The 23,386-nt window shown below is 35.8% G+C and overlaps 1 protein-coding gene across 2 annotated transcripts; it reads left to right on the top strand.

Moving 5' to 3' along the window:
• The first annotated feature begins 1,463 nt into the window (after window positions 1–1,463).
• LOC143848622 (phospholipase D delta-like) lies at window positions 1,464–23,021 on the top strand. 2 transcript variants are annotated; one of them, XM_077357604.1, is made up of 11 exons: window positions 1,464–1,682; window positions 3,151–4,958; window positions 5,625–5,741; window positions 7,902–8,096; window positions 9,836–10,117; window positions 10,222–10,290; window positions 10,744–10,891; window positions 15,189–15,337; window positions 17,726–17,899; window positions 21,374–21,571; window positions 22,404–23,021. In XM_077357604.1, the coding sequence occupies exons 2-11, from the start codon at window positions 4,008–4,010 to the stop codon at window positions 22,695–22,697; spliced, it is 2,577 nt and encodes an 858-aa protein (XP_077213719.1). In that variant the 5' UTR covers window positions 1,464–1,682; window positions 3,151–4,007; the 3' UTR covers window positions 22,698–23,021. The 2 variants fall into 2 exon arrangements, with proteins under 2 accessions (XP_077213719.1, XP_077213721.1); XM_077357606.1 differs by having other exon boundaries at window positions 1,465–1,682; window positions 9,842–10,117.
• The last annotated feature ends 365 nt before the right edge of the window (window positions 23,022–23,386 follow it).

Here is a 23,386-nt window from a genome sequence, read left to right as displayed (position 1 = left end):
CGGGTACGGGTCCAAGCCCAATGACCCATAAAATTTTCCAGGTGATTTTGACCTGGCCCGTTTGACCCGTTTCCCCATGATTTAGAGGGAAATGATGTGATTATGAGAGTTTTTATATAGTGTAAGTCCTGATAGTGAGTATTTTCTTTTAAAAAGTATTGTATGGCTTACATCGTAGGATGATTCAAACGTCCATTTCATGGGCCACAATGTAAGTAGGTTGGGTGCCAAAATTCATTTCCATAGGATAATTACAACCCTCCCACTAATAAATGTTCCTAAATATGCCGTTCCTCTATAGACTGCAGGGCTAGGATCATCGCATGCAAATGTGTTTTTTGGGAACACCCTATGTACGATGTGACCCATCAATTAGACGGTAGGGGTTTTTGGTTCACAAGCTTTGTCACAAAATTCTTGTTAGAATATATACGGTGTAAGCCCATGTAGTGAAATATTTTTTAATAAGCCGGTAGGGGTCCCCGCAAAACCCCAACATACCTATCAAAAAAGAAAAAAATGTACTGAATATTTTACGGACTACACCATAGGATGATCCAAACCGTCCATTTCCCCGTTTGACCCATTTCCCCATGATTTAGAGGGAAATAATGTGATTATGAGAGTTTTTATATAGTGTAAGTCCTGATAGTGAGTATTTTTTTTGAAAAAGTACTATATGGCTCGTAGGATGATCCAAACCGTCCATTTCATGGGCCACAATGTAAGTATGTTGTGTGCCAAAATTCATTTCCATAGGATAATTACAACCCTCCAACCAATAAATGTTTCCTAAATATGCCGTTCCTCTATAGACTGCAGGGCTAGGATCATTGCAGGGAAATGTATTTTGGGAACACCCTATTTACGATGTGGCCCATCAATTGGACGGTTTGGATCATCCTATGGTGTAAGTTATACAGTACTGTTTTTTTTTTAATAGGGAGTAAGAAATATGTTTTTGGTTTGCAGGCTTTGTCACAAAATTCTTGTTAGAATACATATGGTGTAAGCCCATGTAGTGAAGTATTTTTTAATAAGCCGGTAGGGGTCCCTGCAAAACCCCAACTTACCTATCAAAAAAGCGTAAAGTCATGGGTTTGCTCCCCAGTGACGAGCGTTCGAATCCCCCCTTGCTTACACGATGCGCGTGGTTTCCAGGTGATTGCGTGCATCCGCAGGGAAATAGTCCTGCCCCGAAGGGGGTGGGGACACCCTTCGTTACCCAAAAAAAAGATAAAATTGTATTGAATATTTTACGGCCTACACCATATGATGATCCAAACCGTCCATTTAATTGGCCACAATATAAATTGATTGTTCTAAAAAAATAATAATTTACAGATGATAATCCTTTGTTCACGCAGGTGCAATGCAAGTGCGTTTTTACTGGTTAATAAAATATGGTAGTGACAATATCACTATATCAGCCTATCAGGAGCCTTGTTGTATTATTTAGTTGAATTCCCGCATGCAATGAGTTCGGCGACATAACCGCCATTGTATTGGCTAAGGCAATCGCTATCCTGACGAAGAGAATTCCTTCCACCCAACCCTCTCAATACCTCTCATTTTCTTTCTTCCCTTTTTTCCTCCTCTCTCTCTCTCTCTCTCTCTCTGTCTCTCCTCTCAATACCACCATCTTCTTGGGTTTTGATCCATAAGACTTATCCATTCGATAGGTAGAGAGTGTTGAACCCAATTGATTTTCCTTTTTTTTTTCCCTTTTATATTCTTCTGTTTTCTTGGGTTTCAATGTTTTTAGTTTTGGAACAGAAATGGGACCTGGGTCCCTCTAAAAATTCAATTTTGTTTTTTTTTCTGCATTAGGAAGGGCTTCAGTTGATGATTTAGGACGTGGGTATTTGGATTTGGGATCTTGGCCGTTCTAAAAGTCCCCTTTTAAAATTATTTTCTATGTTTTTAATAACTGATTTGGTATGTTTATTTGTGAGAATTTGGGTCCTGAGGTGCTTGGCGAATCTCATTTGTTTTTAATTTTATTTTTTGTGGTTTTCGAAGATATTATTTTTTAATCCTCGATGCTTATTTAGGATGTAGGTTATTCTAATTGGCTGTTTGGATACAGGGATTTTATAATCTAGGATTTTAAGATCTTGGATTTTACAAACTAAATCCTGGATTTTATATATGCTAAAACCTGAATTTTATAAGCTAAAAATTGGATGGAACATTTTCAGGATCATAAAATGCAGGTTTTAGCTTATAAACTCCATGTTTTAATTTGTAAAATCCAGGGTTTTGCAATCCTGGATTATAAAATCTATGTAGTGTCAGTTTTTGTGTTTATGTTGGTTTTCCGAAGTGGAATAGTTTATGATGAATGGCTTCTGACTTGGGTATGTGAATTTGAGATTTGTTCTTTATATAATATAGTTCTCTTGGCATCTATGTTTCCTAATGTTTATGTAAGTTGGTTTAGAGGTCTCATTCTGTGGTTTCATATTTTGTTTTTGGATGGTGTCAATGCAAGAGCAGTATATTGTTATGAAAATTTGGGACACATGATGTTCTGAGAATTGTGTTTTAGGTTGTTCTTCTGGTTAGATTTTAAGGGTTATTTGGTACATACAATTAAAAAAGAAAAGAAATGGTTGCTTGTATATAATTCGGAATTTGCGATTTAATGTCGTCTTCTTATTACATTCTAAAAATCTTATGTTCTTTTGATGCGTGGTTGATTAAGTTGATGGTTTTGGTGTCATGAAAGTCATCTTTTCTTTTCTTTTTTCTTCATTATGTTTGTCCTTTTCTGACATTCTCTTTTTCTTATTTTTTGAAATGGGTTTTAGTGGTAGATTTAGTTCTCTTGAGGATCACTTTCTCTTGATTCTGGTTGTTATCTGGTCCTTACTTTTTGTTTGGATTAAGCACTCATTATGGCTTTCTGTTGTTTTCTTTGGGTCCTTAATAATTGAGCTCTAACGAAATCTCATTATGTTGCTTTCTGGTTCGTTCTACTTTTGAGTTGTTTTAATGTTTGGTTCAATACTGTGCCTGATTAGGCCACGGTATGTTCTGAAATTCTTATTATCTTGGATGGGTTCATTTGAAATTTGACTTTTCTATATAGTGTAGAATGTTTATTTTAATTTAACTTGATTCGTTTTCTATTTTTGGATATTTCAGTGGAAAGTCAGTTCTGAGGCTAGCATCTGCAAATTTGGAGACTGGGGGCTTAGTAAACTTAAATTTTTTGCACAGTTACTTTGGAATTTGGCTCCCGTAATGGTGGGAATTGTTGTAAACCAATGTTCAAGAGGATACATGGATCCTTAAATACAAGAGGATGCTTTTCTGTTTCGAAATTCAGTTCATGGGCTTTGCAATTTGGTAATTGGTAAAGATTTCATGAGCTAATATTATCCAAATTTGAACTTATCTTGAATTCTTTGAAGATTGGGGATCTTTCTTCTGAAAATATCATGGGTTGTGACAATGGGCTTTAGCGTTTTAGTGGGGTTGGCCATTATGGGATTTGGGTCTGATGTGAGAAAAAAATGCAGCTAGCTTATTTTGTAGCTACTTTATGTTATCTCTGAGAACTTTAATGGCTGATCCAATATCAGGTTTCTTATTGTGGGACAGAGGGTTTGTGAGGATATCAGTCTTATATACATTGGTCTGGCGGATGTTTGTCTGATATCATTCTAAAGTGTGGTTGATGCTTGAAAAGATTGCTGTATTATATATTCAAGTTTGTATAAGCTTAGGAGTTGATTCAGACTCCAACTTTTGGAATTTAAAGTTTTGTTCTTTTTAAGAAGGTTCTGTCCTCTTAGAATCATTAGACTTGTGGGTTGCGGCATCAGATAAGATATGATCGGGAATACTGGGTTTGATGTAGAAGAGTATGTGGCATTCACTGTCCATGGTTTATATAGCAATTACAGGTTATGAAGTAAGTGCTACGGGTATATTGTTGGAAAGAATGGCATGCATATTAAATGTCATTTTGATATAGCCTCAACTTTTGTTAGCTCCCAATGGCTGGTGGCTCTATTCATGCTAAAGAGAGTCTTAGGAATGGTATTGGTGGTTCTCAGAGGATTCTTTTCTTGCATGGTGACTTGGATGTGTGGATTTTGGAAGCCAAATCTCTTCCAAATATGGATTTGACATCAGAAAGGTTGAGAAGATGTTTTACTATGTTTGGATCTTGTAAATCACCCTTTGGGAATAAAAATAAACATAGAAGTGGGCATAAAATTATTACCAGTGATCCTTACGTATCCGTTTGTCTAGCGGGGGCCACGGTAGCCCAAACTAGAGTCATTGCCAACTGTGAGAACCCGGCATGGGAAGAGCATTTCTGTGTACCAGTGGCTCACCCAGTTGGGAGAGTAGAGTTTCAGGTGAAGGATAATGATATTCTTGGGGCACAACTCATTGGAGTAGTTGAGATATCTGTAGAGAAAGTGCTATTAGGAAACAAAATTGAGGGTTGGTTTCCATTGGTTGGTTCGTTTGGAAATACTTCGAAACCACACCCTGAATTGCATCTCTCTTTGCAGTTTAGTCCTATTGAAAACAACCCTTTATATAAGGATGGTGTTGGTGTTGGGCCAGATTGCTTGGGAGTGCCCAATACATACTTTCCACTTCGCAAAGAAGGGAATGTTACCCTCTATCAAGATGCCCATACGCCTGATGAAATGCTTCCCGAAATTTTGCTTGATGGGGGGAAGATTTTTCGGCAAGGTAAATGTTGGGAAGACATCTGCCATGCATTATTGGAAGCTCATCACCTTATCTATATTGTTGGCTGGTCAATTTTTCACCCTGTTAAGCTTGTAAGGGAGCCAACAAAGCCGATACCTAGTGCTGGAGAGCTGTCTCTCGGAGAGTTGTTGAAGTACAAGTCACAAGAAGGTGTTCGTGTGGCTATGTTGATTTGGGATGACAAAACCTCACATGACAATATTTTCTTGAAAATGGTATTGGTCAATTATACTGTTCCCTATATCGCTGCTCCTGGTTTTCCGTTGATAGTTTCTGTGAAACAACCAATTACTCCAAAAGCTCAAGCAGTTGGAGATGGCTATTTAATCTTTTATACTTTAACACTCCCCCTCATGTGTGGCCCTTCTTTTTAGGGTTGTCCTACACGTGGCACATGTGGCCCCTATTTTGGGTTGGCCATTACATGTGGATTTTAATACCAACGAGTTTTGAACCCAGGACCTTTGCTCTGATTCCATGTGAAAACTACCAATTACTCCAAAAGCTTAAGCTGTTGGATGACATTGTTTAATCTTTTATACTTATAATAGTTTTGATGCATTAGTTAATGAAACATTTTCAAAATATTCATCTCATGTGGTCGTTTGATTCAAAAGGCAGAGCTGCAGGTTATCCTTGTTTTATAGGTCACATGACCCAACCAATCTTGGAGACTAATACTTAAGAAAATTCTCAATTTTTCTTGATGTTGATGACATTTTTTTGGCTGTGGGAGGCTTTTAATAAACAGCAGTCACAAACTCACAATGACACACCTATTTGTACCGGTCTTTCGAAGTTTGTCCCACTGCTGAGTAACTTTGTTAATATTATAAAATAAAAGAATAGTGTGGCTTAATTAAACATAAATCTCAATGCAGGAAGGTGTTATGCAAACTCACGATGAAGATACTCGAAAGTTTTTCAAACACTCATCTGTGCATTGTGTGCTATCTCCACGTTATGCCAGCAACAAGCTTAGTATCTTCAAGCAACAGGTAAGGTTCAGAATTTTCCTTTATTGTTGGAGAGTAAAGCATTTAGAAATTGATAGTGAGCATTGTCCATGCAAATCTTGTCCCTCATGCAGAATGTGATTTTTATAGCACAAATCCAACAACTAATTTGACCATTATTGTTGATATTATCCTTTTAGAGTTTAAGGTTTGACTACTATTCTTGGTTCTAGATTTCTGATGTTTGTTAATTTTCAGTTAACCGTTTCTATCTTACACCTGCACCTATGGTAAATATATTTGTTGTTGATTTCGCTAACATGAACTTGATGGATTGTTGTATTCTTAGGAATTGGTCATTAGTCTTCTTTTTATTTTATTTCTTGATTTTTTGTTTCTCATGTGAAGGACAGTGTTTTATTTTTTCCTATCATGTTGTGCATAATACGGGCAGCATATTTGAATTGAACAGAATGAAGAAACTCTGCGCATTCTAAACTTTATTACCAGTTGGTTCTTTGACCTGCTACATAGGCTGACAGGCTTGACCCATACTGATAGTACTGATCGTGTGTATATCTGATCTAACTACTATGTTTTCCCAATTGGCAAGCACTTCAGGTTCTGTCATTAGCATAGTTACCAGAAACTTCCTAGTAGGATGGGAAGCTCGCTTCCCCGAAAACTCGTTTTGGAACTTAGTTCTTCTCGCTTCCCAAATGCTTCCTACGCGTTTCCTCATAATTAAAAGTATTCTTCCTATTTAGGTGATTATTTCTTTCCAAGAGAATATTTTCTCCTTTTGATAATGCTGAAGGAGCATATTTAATAAAAGACTTACATTTAGAATTATGTTGATCTTTTTAAAAAAATTTAAGATTTAATATACACGAATATAACATGTGAAACTGTAAGTTCCTAAGACATGTTATTTTTATTAGTCATGAAGTCTTCTTCTACTTGTAATCCTTATCTATATTAACCCTTCCTCCCAAATGTACCATAATCCTATTCTTTCTATGTATTTCTTGTTCTCTTACAATGAGGCTTATTTCATGCTTAATGTTGACTTTAAATGATGCTTCCCACGCATTCTCTTTACTTTTTTAGAGCTTTTTGCTTCCCGCATTTTCTCTTTTCTAAACACCTCGCATCCTGCTTTCGCTTCTCATATCGCTTCTCGCACTCGCTTTCCACTCTGGAAACTATGGTCATTAGTATCTTTATTAGTTTTTGGAGTACTAGTAGTAATCTGACTGATTTTTTCCAACACAATCTTGTAATTTCTGTAATCTTCTTTTTTTTTCTTTATTTCACCCATCCCTAACTTAATTCCCAATCTGTCTGATTTTTTAATACCAGTCATACAACCTATGAATCTGATTAGGTGCTCTTCTTATGTCTTACAAAGCTAATTGAAAGTTATTTGGGATTTCATCCTTGTCTGGAATTTCAGAAACTTGACCCGTATTAAAGCTTTATACGTAGTTATTCTTGTTTGAGAATGGGTTTGTATCTGCACATTTTTTTATTGTGGCAACCTCACTTAAAACACTATCTTTGATGTGAACTGCGAGTGTTATCTTAGCTCTGGGAGAGAGAAGGTTCACATTGCCAAACTTGACCCCTATTAAAGCTTTAGAGGTTGTTATGCATGTTTGAGAATGGTTTGTCTATCTGCACATTTTTTTACTGTGGCAACCTCACTTAAAACACTCTCTTCGATTTGAACTGCAAGTGTTTCGTTATATTATCCCTGGGAGGGAGAGGTTTCACATCACCAGCTAACTGGATTTATTGCCTTTAGAAGTATTTGATATGTTTCTATTCCTTTTATCTAATGGTATCATTTTACCTGGTTGATATTCACTGTACAACTGTGTTGCTTTGAATTTACTAATTTTGTTTTTTGAGTCGAATGGAAGCTTATACAACTCAACTCGACTCAACCCAACTCAAATATCGAATGGAAGCTTATGAAACTATATATTTTTTTTAAATCGCACAAATATTTTATTCTTTATATTACTTTGATATTTGGGTCAGTAGGGAGGCTATTTATTTTTTCCATTAATCTTATCATCTAGTAAAAGGAAACTTGACAGCTATCGAAGTTTTTACATATTATATGAGTCCTGTTCTCACGATCTTTTTTTTATATTGAAGTTATTTGCATACTCATTATACTTCTTTGTAATCCAGGTTGTAGGAACCCTATTTACGCACCATCAAAAGTGTGTGCTTGTTGACACCCAAGCTTCTGGTGGTAACCGGAAAATAACTGCTTTTATTGGTGGTCTGGATCTGTGTGATGGCCGGTATGACACACCTGAGCACAGGCTTTTTCGGGATCTTGACACTGTCTTTGCAAATGATTTTCACAATCCTTCAATTACAGTAAGATCTAAATATACATATATCTCCATTGATTTCAATCCTTGTTCTCATGTTTTAACGTGTGACCTTTATTGGTTAAATTCTGAGATTCAACATCTTTAACATATGACAAAAGATTGCATTTTTTAATTGAGAATATGAGATCTTTATCTAGCTCTTAAGAATCAATGTTAGTGGGATGTAGCATGATAATAATTTCTGAACTTTATTATTGCTTCCCCATTTTTTGGAAAGTTAACTCCTCAAAATCTCTATAGCCTGTGGTTTAGCAATATAAGCCTCAACATATAATGATTGGTTGTATGGGTCACAAGATTTTATTAAAGCTATTCCTTAGCATTCCATGTCCTCTATGCTCTCTACTAACAACTTTGAGGTTCTCTACTCATCCAATGCCTTACCTAGACACAGACGTGGTCGAGACTGTGGCTATGTCCAAGGCTGTGTACGTAACTATCATCAATATCACTAGCAGAAGCCCCATTATCAGCAGGGACTTCGTTATTATTAGGACAGATGACTAGATGCCTGTATATCATGCTAGTCTTTATAGGAGAGGCAACACGATTTGTGTGGTTATGCTTGTATTAAATTAATTAATCAAAACAAATTACACCATATGTATTAATGATTATAAAAGTAAGACTTTTAGTGACTAGTAATGCTCCCTTTAGCAATAAAAACCACATTTTCATAGGTAGGACTTTTCTTTCTACCATGCATAATATATGCCACATGCCTAGGCACTGGATATTATTTCTATTTGTCATTATGCATGGTTTTATATTTTGGTCTCTACATTTTGGCCTCGGAATCGGTTTCGGTCGCCACGGAAATCGAAACGTTTTGATTTCGGTTGGAAATTTATACGACAGTCATCCATAGTTGTTCAATGACATCGACCACATAGTGACATGCTTTGTCACCGTGGTTTTAAATTTCGACCGAAATCTGAAATTTCGGATTTCGGTCAAGATCGAAACTACTTGAAACCGAAATTTCGGTTGGAAGTTTGGCAATTTTGGCTGAAATTTATTTTTTTTCCAAAATTTTGGCCGAAATTTCGGTAATTTCAGACGAAATTTCAGCACAGATTTGAAATTTGTTTTTTTACCGAATTTTGGAACCGAAACCGAAATTTTAAACCTTGGCTGTCACACATCTCTGATGATTCAATACATATCACATTTCACATGTACTTCATATAAATATTTGTACATAATACATGTACAACATTTCACATGCAATTCATAGAGATGTAATTATATAACACATGTGGCCATGTGGGTATAGCATATCACTGATACACACGAGTTACGATTATGGTTTCGGTATGCATTCTGGTATTGATACTCAGTGGGGATGGAAATGGAAATATTTCGGCTGTGTCATGTCAGTTTCGGTGAAAATTTAAAACCATGTTATTATGTTATGAGACTCTCATTTAGTAGGGGCTGGGGAAGTCCATATTTGTGGTGTTGTCTTTATTTGAAATGTTTTTGTAATTATTTCATCAATCAGGAAATAATAAAAAATTTCTTTTTATCTCACTAATTTTCTCTATGGTCAATGAAATGTGTGCAATCCTCAACTCAACTCAACTCAACTAAGCCTTTGTCCCAAACTAGTTGGTGTCGGCAAATGTGTGCAATCCAAACCTATTAAATACTGTTTCCACCGCTAAAACAGTATTTGCTTTTACATGATTATTTTCTTAATTCTGCTTTTCTCTATAACATACGCAGAATCGTTCTAAAGGTCCAAGACAGCCATGGCATGATTTACACTGTAAAATAGATGGTCCTGCTGCATACGATATAGTTACAAATTTCGAGCAAAGGTGGAGAAAGGCTACGAAATGGCGAGATCTCGGGTTTAAAAAAGTAGCACATTGGCATGATGACGCATTGATAAAGCTGGACCGCATTTCATGGATACTGACTCCCAACTCCTCTACCCCTAATGATGATTCAAATTCACATGCTACCAATGAAGCGGGCCCCGAAAATTGGCACGTACAAGTAGGGAATGATGATTTTTCTAAATGGAAACTAGGTATCTTGGTTTGTTTCTTGAATAAAGTTCCATTGTGAGTCTTGAACTGCAGTTTCTCATGGTTTGCTAGGTGTTTCGGTCAATTGATTCTGGATCTGTTAAAGGATTCCCAAAATTTGTTCAGGAAGCTGTGGCAAAGGTTAGGATGAATACCCTTGGGTCCTGTTTGGATTGCAAGAAAAAACATTTTTGATGGAAAAAAATTTCTCGAGAAATTTTTTCTTTATGCAATTTAGATGGAAATAATGTGATTATGATTAATTTAGAGGATATTATCATAAATTGAAGGTTCTCTGATTAAGAATTAAGCAGGGTTGGTTAAAAATATCTTTCTTCTTGTGTAAAAAAATTAGGAAATTTTAGAAATATTTTTTCTATGCAAACTTTTCCAGAAAAAAATTGCAATCCAAACAGGACCTTAGGCATCTCTCCCTGTTCATTATTTATCTTCTCCCTGTTTTTTCCTGATAAGGTTCAAATTCCAATGTTCTTTGTATCCTAGTTGTATTTTTAGTTGAAGGAGTGTTGAATATGTTGCTACAGTACTATTCACTCTGAATCTCTCATATTCATTCCATTTTTTTTTTTGCAGAATCTCGTTTGTGGAAAGAACTTGAAAATAGACAAGAGCATACATGTGGCTTATGTGAAAGCAATAAGATCTGCACAACATTTTATATATATTGAGAACCAATATTTCATTGGATCTTCTTATTGCTGGCCATCATACAAAAATGCAGGTACATATAATGTCAACCAGTTACATCTGCTGATTGCATTTTTGATAAGCTGTTCCTCAATTATATCTGTTTGGTGTTTGCATCAAATTTATCACACAAGTTTGTATTTTGTATTTTATCTGGTAAATGAATTCTTATCTCTCTCAGCGAACCACTATTAAGATCATTTATTTTTCTTGACCATTGGCCGCATAATTGCTGGTAATTAATCCTGTTATCTGTTTTTGCGCTTTCTCATTCTTTAGTCGATGTTACATTATGTTAACCATAGTTAGAATGTGTCCATACTCATGTATAGGATGCCTTTTCTTGGTACTCCTGTGAGGTACCTCATTGTTTTTTTGAGTATTAAGATAACTAGTGGGGAGGTGCATGCATGAATTAACTAACCACACTCAGTGCGTATTCAATATCAGGATGAAGAATTGATAAATTAGCCAACCGACAACCCTTTGATACAATCCTGGATCTGTTACTAACTCTCCCTGCTGATCATGAAGCCTATGGTTCTATTCTACCCCAAAATAATCAACCAAATTTGCTCTTAGTTTGCCTGTTTTAATTAACAAATCAAGCACATACATTGAGATAAAAAAATTTCACATTTTCATCTAGCTACCACAATTCTTAGGAAACACTTTAGAGGACCAGGGCCTTTGATATGAATGCCTCTTCGAAGATGATCTTTCAACTTATGAATAGCCTAAGCATTATCACCTGTTATCACAATATCATCCACATTCACCACAACTATGTAGCACTCCTTCCATCTCTTTTCCCAATGACAAGATGCTCAAGGTAGCTTCTTTTGAACCCTATGGGAGTCATTGTTGAACTGATCCTGTCAAAGGAAGCTCATGGAGAGTGCTTTTACGACGTAGAAGGATTTCTTTAGCCTACTAACATTGCCTTTCTAGGCAACTTCGGCAAAGCAGGCATAATAGGCATATTCACGAACTCCAAGGGATTTCGGTTTTGGTCAGCACGGAAACGAAAACATTTCGATTTTGGTGGGAATTTCGGTGGAAATCATTTAAAATCACAGAAACGTATGGGAACATATGCAAATGGTGAAATTTGTTTTAATCTAAAAAAAAAAACATATCCAATTGATGAAATTTTAAGATGAAACTTTGGAAAACGCTAGAATAAGCACAAATACATACTTAGAAACCATCATATAAGCAACAAAACTATCCATAATGGCTTAATCACATCAAACACCTAGTGACATGCGTTGTCACACATGACTAGAACACCAAAGTCAATAAAGAAGTACAATGTAATGAAGTATAAGCAAGTACAATGACCCACATCCCCTCTAAGGACCCCAACTCTATGTCAATACCACATAGTTATGAGGTATTATTGGTTCCATGCCTATATGACATCCCATGCATAAGATACAGTCTTTGTTGTGCTTTTCAATGATGTTGCCTACGCAATAACATTCTCTAAATTAATGAGATGAAATGAAATGAAAATAATAACATCTTTCCTTTTTTTGTCGTTCCAACCATTCCGGTCGAATTTTGGAAATTTTGGTCAAGTTTTAGGAATTTCGGTCAAAATTTCGGAGATATAATGAAGTGAAAGAAAATCATGTAGATTTCGTTTTGGTGGGGATGAAAATGGAAACATTTCGGTCGTTTCGGCAAAATTTTGGGGAAATTTAAAACCATTATCTCATAGTCATTCCATGGGATTGTTTATCGCTCCTAGATGAGTCAATCTATTTGCTAGAATTTCTAATTTTTTACTACAATTAAATCCAAACTCCGACTAGTCTTCCTCAGAGGATGTTTGCTAAGAAAAGATTTGGAAAAATCAGGCTTAGAGGCCGAATTTACTAGATCTAGTTTCTAAAACTTTGAAAATTTACAGATTGCCTACAGATTTAAGATCTAGTTATAGTTGTTTTTAAATCACACACACATGTATGTATGTTTGTATGTATGTATTTGAAAAGAATGCTGCTACGGAAACTGGCTGCGTAACCGAGAGTGCAACTGAGCAACTCCCTACACGCTACATGGCATAGGGAGGGGTAGTTTTTCCATTTTAAGAAAAAGAAAATAAACAGAAACTAAGATAAAGGCAAGTAATTGTCAACTTGTCGAGAGGATATTGCTGGTTCCATCCTCAGGTTTGCAATTCGGTTTTCGTATCATTGTTCACTTGAAAATTCTTTTTAAATTCTAGAAAGTGAAAATTAATATATTGATCGATCATACTTACAAGATCAATGCTCTCAACTACAGCTCCAATGTTGAACTGTCATTGCTTAAGTTATGTTCTGATCGGACTATGAACTGAGTTTGTTTAGCATCTTCGTGAACTCACTCATACATGAATCTATGCTTGCGGGTATGAATAAAAATGGAAAATCTAAGAACCTGATGAATCAAACTTGGGAAAATTGGAGAACTTGTTCATTGATCCAGCTAGAATCACTCCTTATTACAGTTATCACATGGAATCTCCCTCGATCCTTGGGCCTCCTGAATTGGAGTGAGAAGTGAAAAGTTAAAAACGTGAAAGGTGAAAATTTAAAAATGTTATTTTCCAATTCAGAGGAGTCTGAATCCTCGTCCGATCAAGATCCGCTGCATCTGGTGCTCGCAGACTCCGAGATCCCTTTCTTGATTAGGATTTTTTGGTTACATTCATTCTTGTCATGAAGAACTAAATCATAAATTTGACATTGTTGAATCATCCTCCAGATGTTGCCTGTCGTACCTCCATATGACCGCTTCTAATTGGTCTCCTGAGTGCCAAATGTACAAGACTGTTCCCTTTCTAGAAGCTTTTAGAAGGAATATTTTACATGCTCCTCATACTACCATGTCATCACTTATCTTGCGAAATCAGCAATAATTATGCCCAGCTTTCAATACGTTCGTCTGGTGTCACATTCTCCATGGTCCGGATGTCGTAAGTCATGGAGTCTCGGCTGCGTAAGCACTTATGCAATCCGGGTGTAGCTACTCATGACTCTCTCTTCTACGCATCTCTGGTTTTTTTAATTTCAAAACTTCCTATTTCTCAATAACACATCGCCAAGGATATGTTTCTGAGTCTTATAACTTCCGGTCCTGTTGCCCTCTAGGAATAGGCCTAACTGCGCTTTGTAGAATACAATCATATTTCCAGTAACAACAACTAGCATCAAGATGGATTATCTATGTGAACATTGTCAAAAGTTGTTTCCTGGAAGTTCTAGCCTCTAGGTACCTATTTCAGTTGGTACTTGCTTGCTCTAAATAAGATCTGGCAACTCTTCTTAGAATTGTAGTGAAACACACTGTCACATGCTTTAGATCAACGATATGGATAGGTTGAAGAGTTGAAAAGGATATAGAGAAGATTTATAGTAGTAAATTGACATTTTCTTTTTCTTCTTTGGTGGGTTAGTTGGTTCAAACTTGTTGATTACTCAAAGTTCAAGAAAAATGGAACTATTTCTGAATATACTAAATCATCATTTTTATAACTTAGAAAACACTAGGTGGAGAGTTCGTATGAGCATTAGCAAGCTTGTGCAGCTTTTAGGAAGGACAGTGAAGAAGTTACTATTGTCAAGTGCTCTCTTTGAATGAAACTGGTTCCTTGCGTTCCTTTGCAGCCTTTTTATAAGGCTTATTATTATAACGAACATTTGAGATGCCTTCACAAATCTTTTGTAACCTGATGTGAAAAGGTTTAAAATATACTTACCTTGCTTTCTGTGCATGTGCAGATTACTTACTACCTTTGCCTACAAATAATACTTAGAACCATGGTTTTAAATTTCGACCGGATTTCGGTGGAGACCGAAACTGGAATTTGCCGAAATTCCGAATATCGCGAAATACAAATTCAGAATTTCAATAATTTCGGCCGAAATTTCAAGAAAATGTATATTATTTAAAAAAAAAAGAAACATTAGAAAATTCGGCTGAAAATTTGAAATTAATTAAATATTATTTTTTATTTAATACCGAATTTCTGCCCGAAATTTCGGATTTCGGTGGGGTCCGAAATAGGTACCGAAACCGAAATTTAAAACCTTGCTTAGAACAACTGTGGTGCCCTTGTGCCTTGGGTAGTAGTTTCAACAACCATTATTTTGTGCTCATTTTGTGTTTCGATTCTTTCTCTATGTTAATATGATTTCGGCATGATGTTTGTAAACGTTAAATCCGAAGTCTTGTTTTTAGTAATCATTTCTAGCTAGATTCTTTGTAGAATGTTGAACAATCAATTTGCTTATTTGTAGGAGCAACATTTTGAAGCTTCATTCGTGTTGTTTAAGCAGGCGCAGATAATTTAGTGCCTATGGAATTGGCATTGAAAATTGCTAGCAAAATCAGTGCAAATGAACGTTTTACTGTGTATGTAGTAGTACCAATGTGGCCTGAAGGTGTTCCAACTAGTTCTGCTGTGCAAGAAATTCTTTTTTGGCAGGTTAGACTATGGTTATTTGTGACTCATTATCTCTTTTAACTTGAGGAGGTGTTCAGAGAACCTAATGGTTTTTTTCTCCAAGCATCAAACATTATGTTATGATTATAGAACTGTTCGAGTCTTCTGTTTTGTTTCTTCCATCTTCAAGCATTTAGTCTTCCTTCAAATTGGGATGACATTAATAACTGAATTTCAAAGTATGCAATATGCCTAATATGCTAGGTAAAGATAGGGTAAATTAATCACCTTCATTTTGATATAACATTCAACCATTAGAGTTTTCATGAAATAATTGAATCGGATTATTTTTAATTTCTTCGTGGTATAATTAGAATACCTAGGCATTTGTTCATTTTTGGCTTCCATATATATTCATAGATATCAGAATATTTGGAGTTGTTGGAGAGAGAGAGAGAGAGAGAGAGAGAGAGAGAGAGAGAGAGAGAGTAGTTCCCACTCTTGGCTATTCTTGTATATCAACATATAAGAAATACCTCGTAATAGATATCAATCATCCCCAACTTGGATAAAATAAAGTTCAAATGAGACTAAACAACTCCTTTTGCTAAGGCATCATCGAGTTGATGACCAATAGGAACAAAGGGAAGACAAATTTGCTTAGACCGAACAAGTTCACGATTGAAGTGCTTATCCACCTCGATCTGTTTCATGCGATCATGCTGGATAGGATTTTTTACTATGTTAGTTGCCATCTGATTGTCAAAGTATAGCCATATAGGCCATGGAATAGGGACTTGTAACAACTTCAAAAGATGCCTCAACCAAATTAATTCTGCCACTCCATGAGCCATAGCACTGTATTCTTATAATTTATTATACATAACTCCATATATTTTAGTATTTTATAATTTCATTTATTCTTAGAATTATATATGATCTATTTGGCAATAGTTTCTAGGTAAAATTTTCATATTTTGTAATTAATTTGATAAACATCTGATCTGGTAAAATATATTTCATTGTGATAATAACTTCGACCTGGATCTTTGTTCCATATTATGGCTGAGCGGGATAGTAATGAATTCATGTATAGTATTGTATTTTCCTTAGTGCATATTTTCCTTGCAGACGATCTAAGTACTTTTTTCTCTTTAATGCTATAATTGAGGATACATGGTTGTACAGTTGCCATTTTTGAATCATTTCCCCACCAATTAGTCCATCCCTATGTGCACTAAATTACAAATGCACAGCCTTAAGTATTTATACTATTTGCTACTAAACTACGCACCCAAGAAATAGCAAATTGATCTATCATTGAAAGTCCCCTCTGAAATTAGATTTATAATTTGAAATCTTATTTGATAATTACACCATTTGCTCGAAAATTGGCTCCATCCAGTAAATTGCGGACTTGTAAGCATTAATTTTTTTTTACTTAAAATTCTCCCACCCGCGATTGAAAAATTGTGACCGTATTTAGTCCTAACTGGACCACCCATCAGAAATAAACTTGCAACCCTTTACCATGGTTTTAAATTTCGGACGTTTCGGCCGAAATATTTCGGTTTCGGTGGAAACCGAAACGAAATTCACTGTGAGTCGGAAAAGTACCAAACTTCGCCGAAACGTTTCGGAAATTTCGGTGAAACGTTTCGGAAATTTCAGTGAAAATTTTCGGTGAAGTACAAAATTTCGGTGAAATTTCGGAAATTTCGGTGAAATTTCGGTGAAATTTTTACAAGATTTCGTCCGAAATTTCGTACCGAAACCGAAACGTTTTGGTTTCGGTGATGACCGAAACCGAAACCGAAACCGAGATTTAAAACCTTGCCCTTTACGCCAACCCTAGTTCCAACACCATGTGTTTGCATATAGCTCCTAGCTAGTTCATTTTACGAGAATCTTTAGTTATTGCACGTGTGTTTGCATATAGCTCCTAGCTAGTTCATTTTACGAGAATCTTTAGTTATTGCACGTGTGCAAACAAGAATCGGTTATCACCCCCATTATCAATTATTGACACCAAAAGAATGGAATTGTCTATCCTTTATGACTGGATGGTTGAAAATAATATTTGTTTACATGCCAACTGATAATCCATTCACCAGCATTTCCATCTTTTCAGTTTCCATAAATTCTCTTAATAAATGCTTGACAATATGTGATGATTCCAATAACCATTTTAAAATCATTCTTTTGAATTCGTCAAGTATATTATCATTTGCGGCACACCTGAATTGCTTCTGTTTGAGATATTATTTTCAGAATTTATTTTGAAAGTGTCAAATATGAAACAATAATATCCCTCTTTTTAATATGTTTTTGATATCTAGACATAAACATGATTTATATCACAAATTCGTCACTTACGATGACTGAGAGCTGCTCCAAACTCTATATCTAACTTGTCTTGGATTTTTACAGGGGCAAACAATGGATATGATGTATGGTATTGTTGGTCAGGCACTTGAGAAGGCAGGTTTATCTTATGATGCTAATCCAGAAGATTATTTGAATTTTTACTGTCTTGGAAAGCGTGAACCTTGTTATCCTGAAGGATTAGGATCAACAAGTCAACCTAGTGATACAAGCAGTTCGGTATGAGAATCTTTTAACACTTCTTTTAACCACTAGTGTCTTTATTAGTAATCATAATTCTTTTCTTGGAAGAGAATCCTTTTTTTTTTTAATTATTTATGTCATAGTAAAAGACTAAAAGTTGAGCATATTTAGATACATATAGGGAATTGGTTTTGTGACCCATTAATCTAGGCAATTTGCACCATGTTTGTTTTCTTTATTTGATTTCTTATCCTTTTTTTCACGTTACCGTTGTGGACTTGAACCCATTACCACCAGGTCACAATGGAGCAACCTTACCGTTGCGCCAAGGCTCGCCCTCATAGATATGTCTATTATGTGGGAAATGATATTTCCACGCCCTTTTTTAGACATTCTGCCCCTTGCAGTCTCTTTTTCATATTTTTCTAAAATGACTTTCTTAATTCTTTCATTGTGTGTGTGGACTTGAACCCGTTACCACCAGGTCACAATGGAGCAACCTTACCGTTGCGCCAAGGCTCGCCCTCATAGATATGTCTATTTTGTGGGAAATGATATTTCCACCCCCTTTTTTTAGACATTCTGCCCCTTGCAGTCTCTTTTTCATATTTTTCTAAAATGACTTTCTTAATTCTTTCATCTATTCTAGCTTTTACTCAAAAAGGGGAAGGGAAGGAGCAGTTGATGCTCGAAATTCTCTCTCTGACCATATTCAAGATTGCCCATTCGGTCATTTGATAAAATAACAATTTTGAAGAGGAAAAACAAAGGGGCTGGAAATAATTGCTACATGTGTGTTTGTGTTTGTGTGTGTGAGTGAGTGTGTATATATATATATATATATATATATAGAGAGAGAGAGAGAGAGAGAGAGAGAGAGAGAGAGAGAGAGAGAGAGAGAGAGAGAGAGAGAGAGATTTCAATATAATATGATGTAATATATAGATATTGAGGATTGGTTCTGTCGGGAGAGATTTCATTGTAATACAATTAGGCACACTATGTGGCATGGTGAGTTGTATCTTTGATTTGTCCAAACCATCCATTTCATGTGCCTTAGTGTGCATATCATATAGGCTAAAAGTCACGGCAATCATGCGATCCTAACATCCAACAATGTGTTTTTTCGGCCGTTGAAGACACACCTCAGTTTGCCTCATTTTATCCTTTGTTGCACATACGGACTTAGAACTTAGAAGACTTTCAGTTGGATATTAAAACGACATTTCTTAATGGTGAACCAGATGAAAAAATGAGGGTGATGGCCCACAATCCTAACCCAGATTAGACCCTTCTGACTGTTAAAACAACAATTTTTACTTGTAACAAAAATGAGAGCGATGGCCCACAATCCTAGCCTACATTAGATCCTATTTCAAAAAGGGAGACATTACTAGTCCTTCCCTCCCAAGATTGCTTGTCCTCAAGCGATTCAATCAAGGTGATGGACGGAGGCCAATTTTGAATGGAAGCTATCTTTTGTTGATCGACCTTAACTCTTCCCTTCCTTATAATGTGCCCTAGACACCAAAGTTCCATCATTCTAAATATGGAAACCATGATCATACTACGTGTCCCATATATCAACCTAATGTTAACCCATAAAAGCAAGTGAAGGATCCCCTGTTTCCTTATTGTGTGGTACTATTGGTTATGAAGGTAACCTTTATGCCCTCGTTGACTCGTGACTATGTTGTGAAGTAGAAGTTTGATATATGTTACTCTAAAATGTTTCTTATGGTCATGACTGGTGCGGTTGGAAGGGGCATGTCTGGGAAATCAATTGTTCTGAAGCTAAATGACAAGAGGAATGGAGGAAGAGTCTTTGGTAACATATTCTTTGGTTAAGATGTATGCATTAACTAGATCTTCTGCCAGAAAATCTGTGTTTCCTTCATTGTTTTTTAGTACTATTATGTACTCCTCTATATGAGTACTATTATATAATATGTTTGTTTTTCTAGAAGTTTGTAGTTGCATACTGGGTGGGCATTATTCTGAGTGTTGACATGATCCTGAAGGATTAGAAACTGCTCAATCAGACATAGCCGAATATGTCTAGGGAAAGTGTTAGATGTATCAAAATTAGTTAGATAGAAACATACCATGATACTCTCCCAAGAAGAGAAACTCTTGTTAGTCGCATGCTCTATTTCTCAGTGTGAAGAAAACACTTTCAATGGAGAGAATCGGATGAGTTTTGCGGTTGCTAGTGTGCCCCACCATGGACAAGTGGAACAAGTTGGAGTTAATAGGACGTCCATGTGGGTCCCACTAAGCTACTCAACCTGGGAATCCTTGTAAGACTCTTAGGATTCCTCATATGAGTTGGAGTTGCATTCTCTCTGTGCAACTCACTCCCAAGGAGAGTAGGAGTTTCGCAAGGAGTGTGCTACTCATTCTACAAATACACCTTATGAAATCTCCCCCTCTGTTTTCCTCTCTCATCTTCCTATAGTTGGTGATGATCTCTGGTTCTATTGTTTCCTTGGGATTTAGATCATGGAATACACCAATTGTTCTTGTAGCATTTGATCCCATTCGGACAATTGATCGGATGGTCTCAAAATTTGTAAGACGAATCCACCTTTGATACTCTCCCCTGTGCTCTTTGTGCACAGCTAAGCCAACTTAACCCTACACCTAGCTATCATGAAAATCTTCAGAAATATCATAGCATCATTCTATGCTTCATTGAGCATAAAACATCTATATTGTGCGGGTTTGGCATATATATTTCCACAATTTAAGTAGAACGGCTACTACCACACTATTAAATTGTAAACCTTTGGCTACATCTATTTATGGTTACGCTAGTTGTGCACAACTTACCATGTTTTGTAATTAATTAGTGTCTCAACAATGAATGAGCTTTGAGTTTCTCTGGAAAGATCCCAACTAGAATTGCCAGTCAGCAATTATCAGTGCTTACCAAAATTTATGGAAGCAAAACAAATCCATGCCAACTTGGATCTCAGATGCTGCCGCAATACAATTGCAGATGGGTTCGTGAACCTAAAGGCAATAGGAGCAAAATATGAAAGTACACTATTGAACGAAGAGAGTTTTTTGAACCAAGTAATCCTTCACCGGCCAGTTAGAAGTTTTCTTGCCAGTTAGGAGTTGCTCAAAAAATGGATTGTCAACTCGATGCAACTTTGTGTAGAAAAAAACCTATGGGAATTTATATGTACTCGATTCTGATTCTTCATATAATATTGAGGCCCTGTTCCTGTTCGTTTAAGATTATGACAAACGATTGTGAGTGCCAAACTGATTATTGGACTCAAAATTACGTTTAAATTTGAGTCTAATAATCAGTTTGGCACTCACAATCGGTTGTCATAATCTTAAATGAATAGGGCCTTAGCTTTATGTGGTTGCTCAATTTTATTTTGAAATGAAAGATTCAAGCACTTCAAAAAGAAATCTGCATATTTTTCTTGTAACTTGAGAATGGAATGCCATGCTTATTACTAGTTGTCTTACCTCTAGAACCTTATTTCGCAGTGTCTATCCAACAAGTTCCAAAGATTTATGATCTATGTTCATGCAAAAGGAATGATAGTTGATGACGAGTATGTACTCATGGGATCTGCTAACATTAACCAAAGATCATTGGATGGTTCAAGGGATACAGAAATTGCTATGGGTGCTTACCAACCCAATTACACGTGGGCTGGAAGGCAGAGTCATCCACATGGCCAGGTTTGAATTTTTTTTAGTCTTAATAAATGCACACGCAATGTGCCATTCATTTGCTAGGGGAATTTTTATATATTTATAAGGTTAAATATAAAAATCTTTTATAAATATCTATAATGCTAAAATGATTCTACCAAGTAGAATGACTAAGATATCCTAATACACTTTTATCTGTTAACCATGCTAAAACTAGTCATTCATAACAAAAGAAGCAATACTAGCCAAATCTGTCTAGTGAAATTCAGGAACTTCTATGGGACCAATACATATCCATACTGATAAAAAAAAAAAAAAAACATATCCATGAATCAGAAATAATACAAGGGATGTTCAACATTTGGGCATTAAATTTCTAGACCCATCTTTAATGAACGGAATGTAAATTCTTAAAATTGGAAAGATTGACCAAACATTATGCAATTATACTTATGGAAATTCGTACCATAATGCTTGATGGAGATTAATAGAGAATTGGGATTGAGCCTCTAGCTCAATGGTCAAGGCTTTGTTCTTCAACCTGGAGGTCGGAGGTTCAATCTCAAGCTTTCCTACACCCAAAAAAAAAGATTAATAGAGAATTTTGTATTTTAGTGCATTGAACTTATCTTATTGATTTTTATTGTTAAAATCCTGGTTGTTTTCGGATGTTTCGAACCAATTGTGAGTCAAAAACTGATTATTGAACTCAAAATTAAACGTAAATTTGAGTCCAATAATCAATTTTTGACTCACAATTGGTTCGAAACATCCGAAAAGACAGGTATTAAGAAGATCATTTAGATGTCTTGTGATTTTTGATGTACAACTAATCCAATGTGATACGGTTTTTTTATAGGTATATGGGTATCGGATGTCGCTCTGGGCAGAGCATTTAGGCTCTCTGGAGGATTCTTTCCGCGAACCACAGACATTGAAGTGTGTTAGGCGTGTAAATCGGCTAGCAAAAGATAACTGGAAGTCATATGTATCTGATGATATGAAAGAAATGAAGGGGCACCTGATGAAATACCCAATTCAGGTGGAGAGAGATGGAAGAATTGGGCCATCACCCGGTTATGAAAATTTTCCTGATGTGGGTGGTAAGATTCTTGGAGCTCAAACCACTCTCCCTGATGTTCTAACCACATAATTTGTCAAACCCAAAGAAACTGGATAGATTGAGCTGCAAAGAATTTAATACAGTCCAACCTTTCGAAAAGAATTATGGGTTGGAATAGTGTGCTAATTCATGGGTTAGATGAGATTGATTTGAAATGGAGATCGGTATTGTACATTTAGGAAAATGAAAAGTATTGTTTATGTCAAGGGAGTCCATCAATCTGAAGAGCATGTTCGATTTTTTATTTTTGATATTTTTTGTTGGCTAATTGTAATCTAGATCCCTTATTTGCCACTGATATCAAGTGCTACAAGGACATTAAATTTTCTCAATGAATGGAGTAAATTACTACTACAGCTATTTTATGGTTCATGGAATTCAAATGATCTGGCTGAAAATCCTGTAGTTAAATTATCTTTATCAGTTTCTCTTGCTTGATCTTGATTCAATGGTAATAAGACATGGGACCCACTTGAAAATTATAGAAGTTTGCACTTAGTGGCAAACTTGTTTTGCTCAGATTTTTTTTTTTTGAAAATGGTTAAAGACTTAAAGGCACATGTAATTCTTTCAAGCGGAAAATTGAAAAAAAAAAATGCTTCGAAATTGACTTAAAATGGGGAAAATTGGCAGAAATTGTGAGCTTAAAAATATATATAGGAATTTGAGAATTTCATTATTTTTGTTTGAAACAAAAGTCTGTTGTTCGAACAAAATTT

This window comes from Tasmannia lanceolata, unplaced genomic scaffold (genome assembly GCF_043159265.1).
Source record: "Tasmannia lanceolata isolate RefF3 unplaced genomic scaffold, GAP_Taslan_0.1 ptg000016l, whole genome shotgun sequence".
Taxonomy (NCBI): Eukaryota; Viridiplantae; Streptophyta; class Magnoliopsida; order Canellales; family Winteraceae; genus Tasmannia; species Tasmannia lanceolata.
This window is presented reverse-complemented; position numbering and strand designations above follow the sequence as displayed.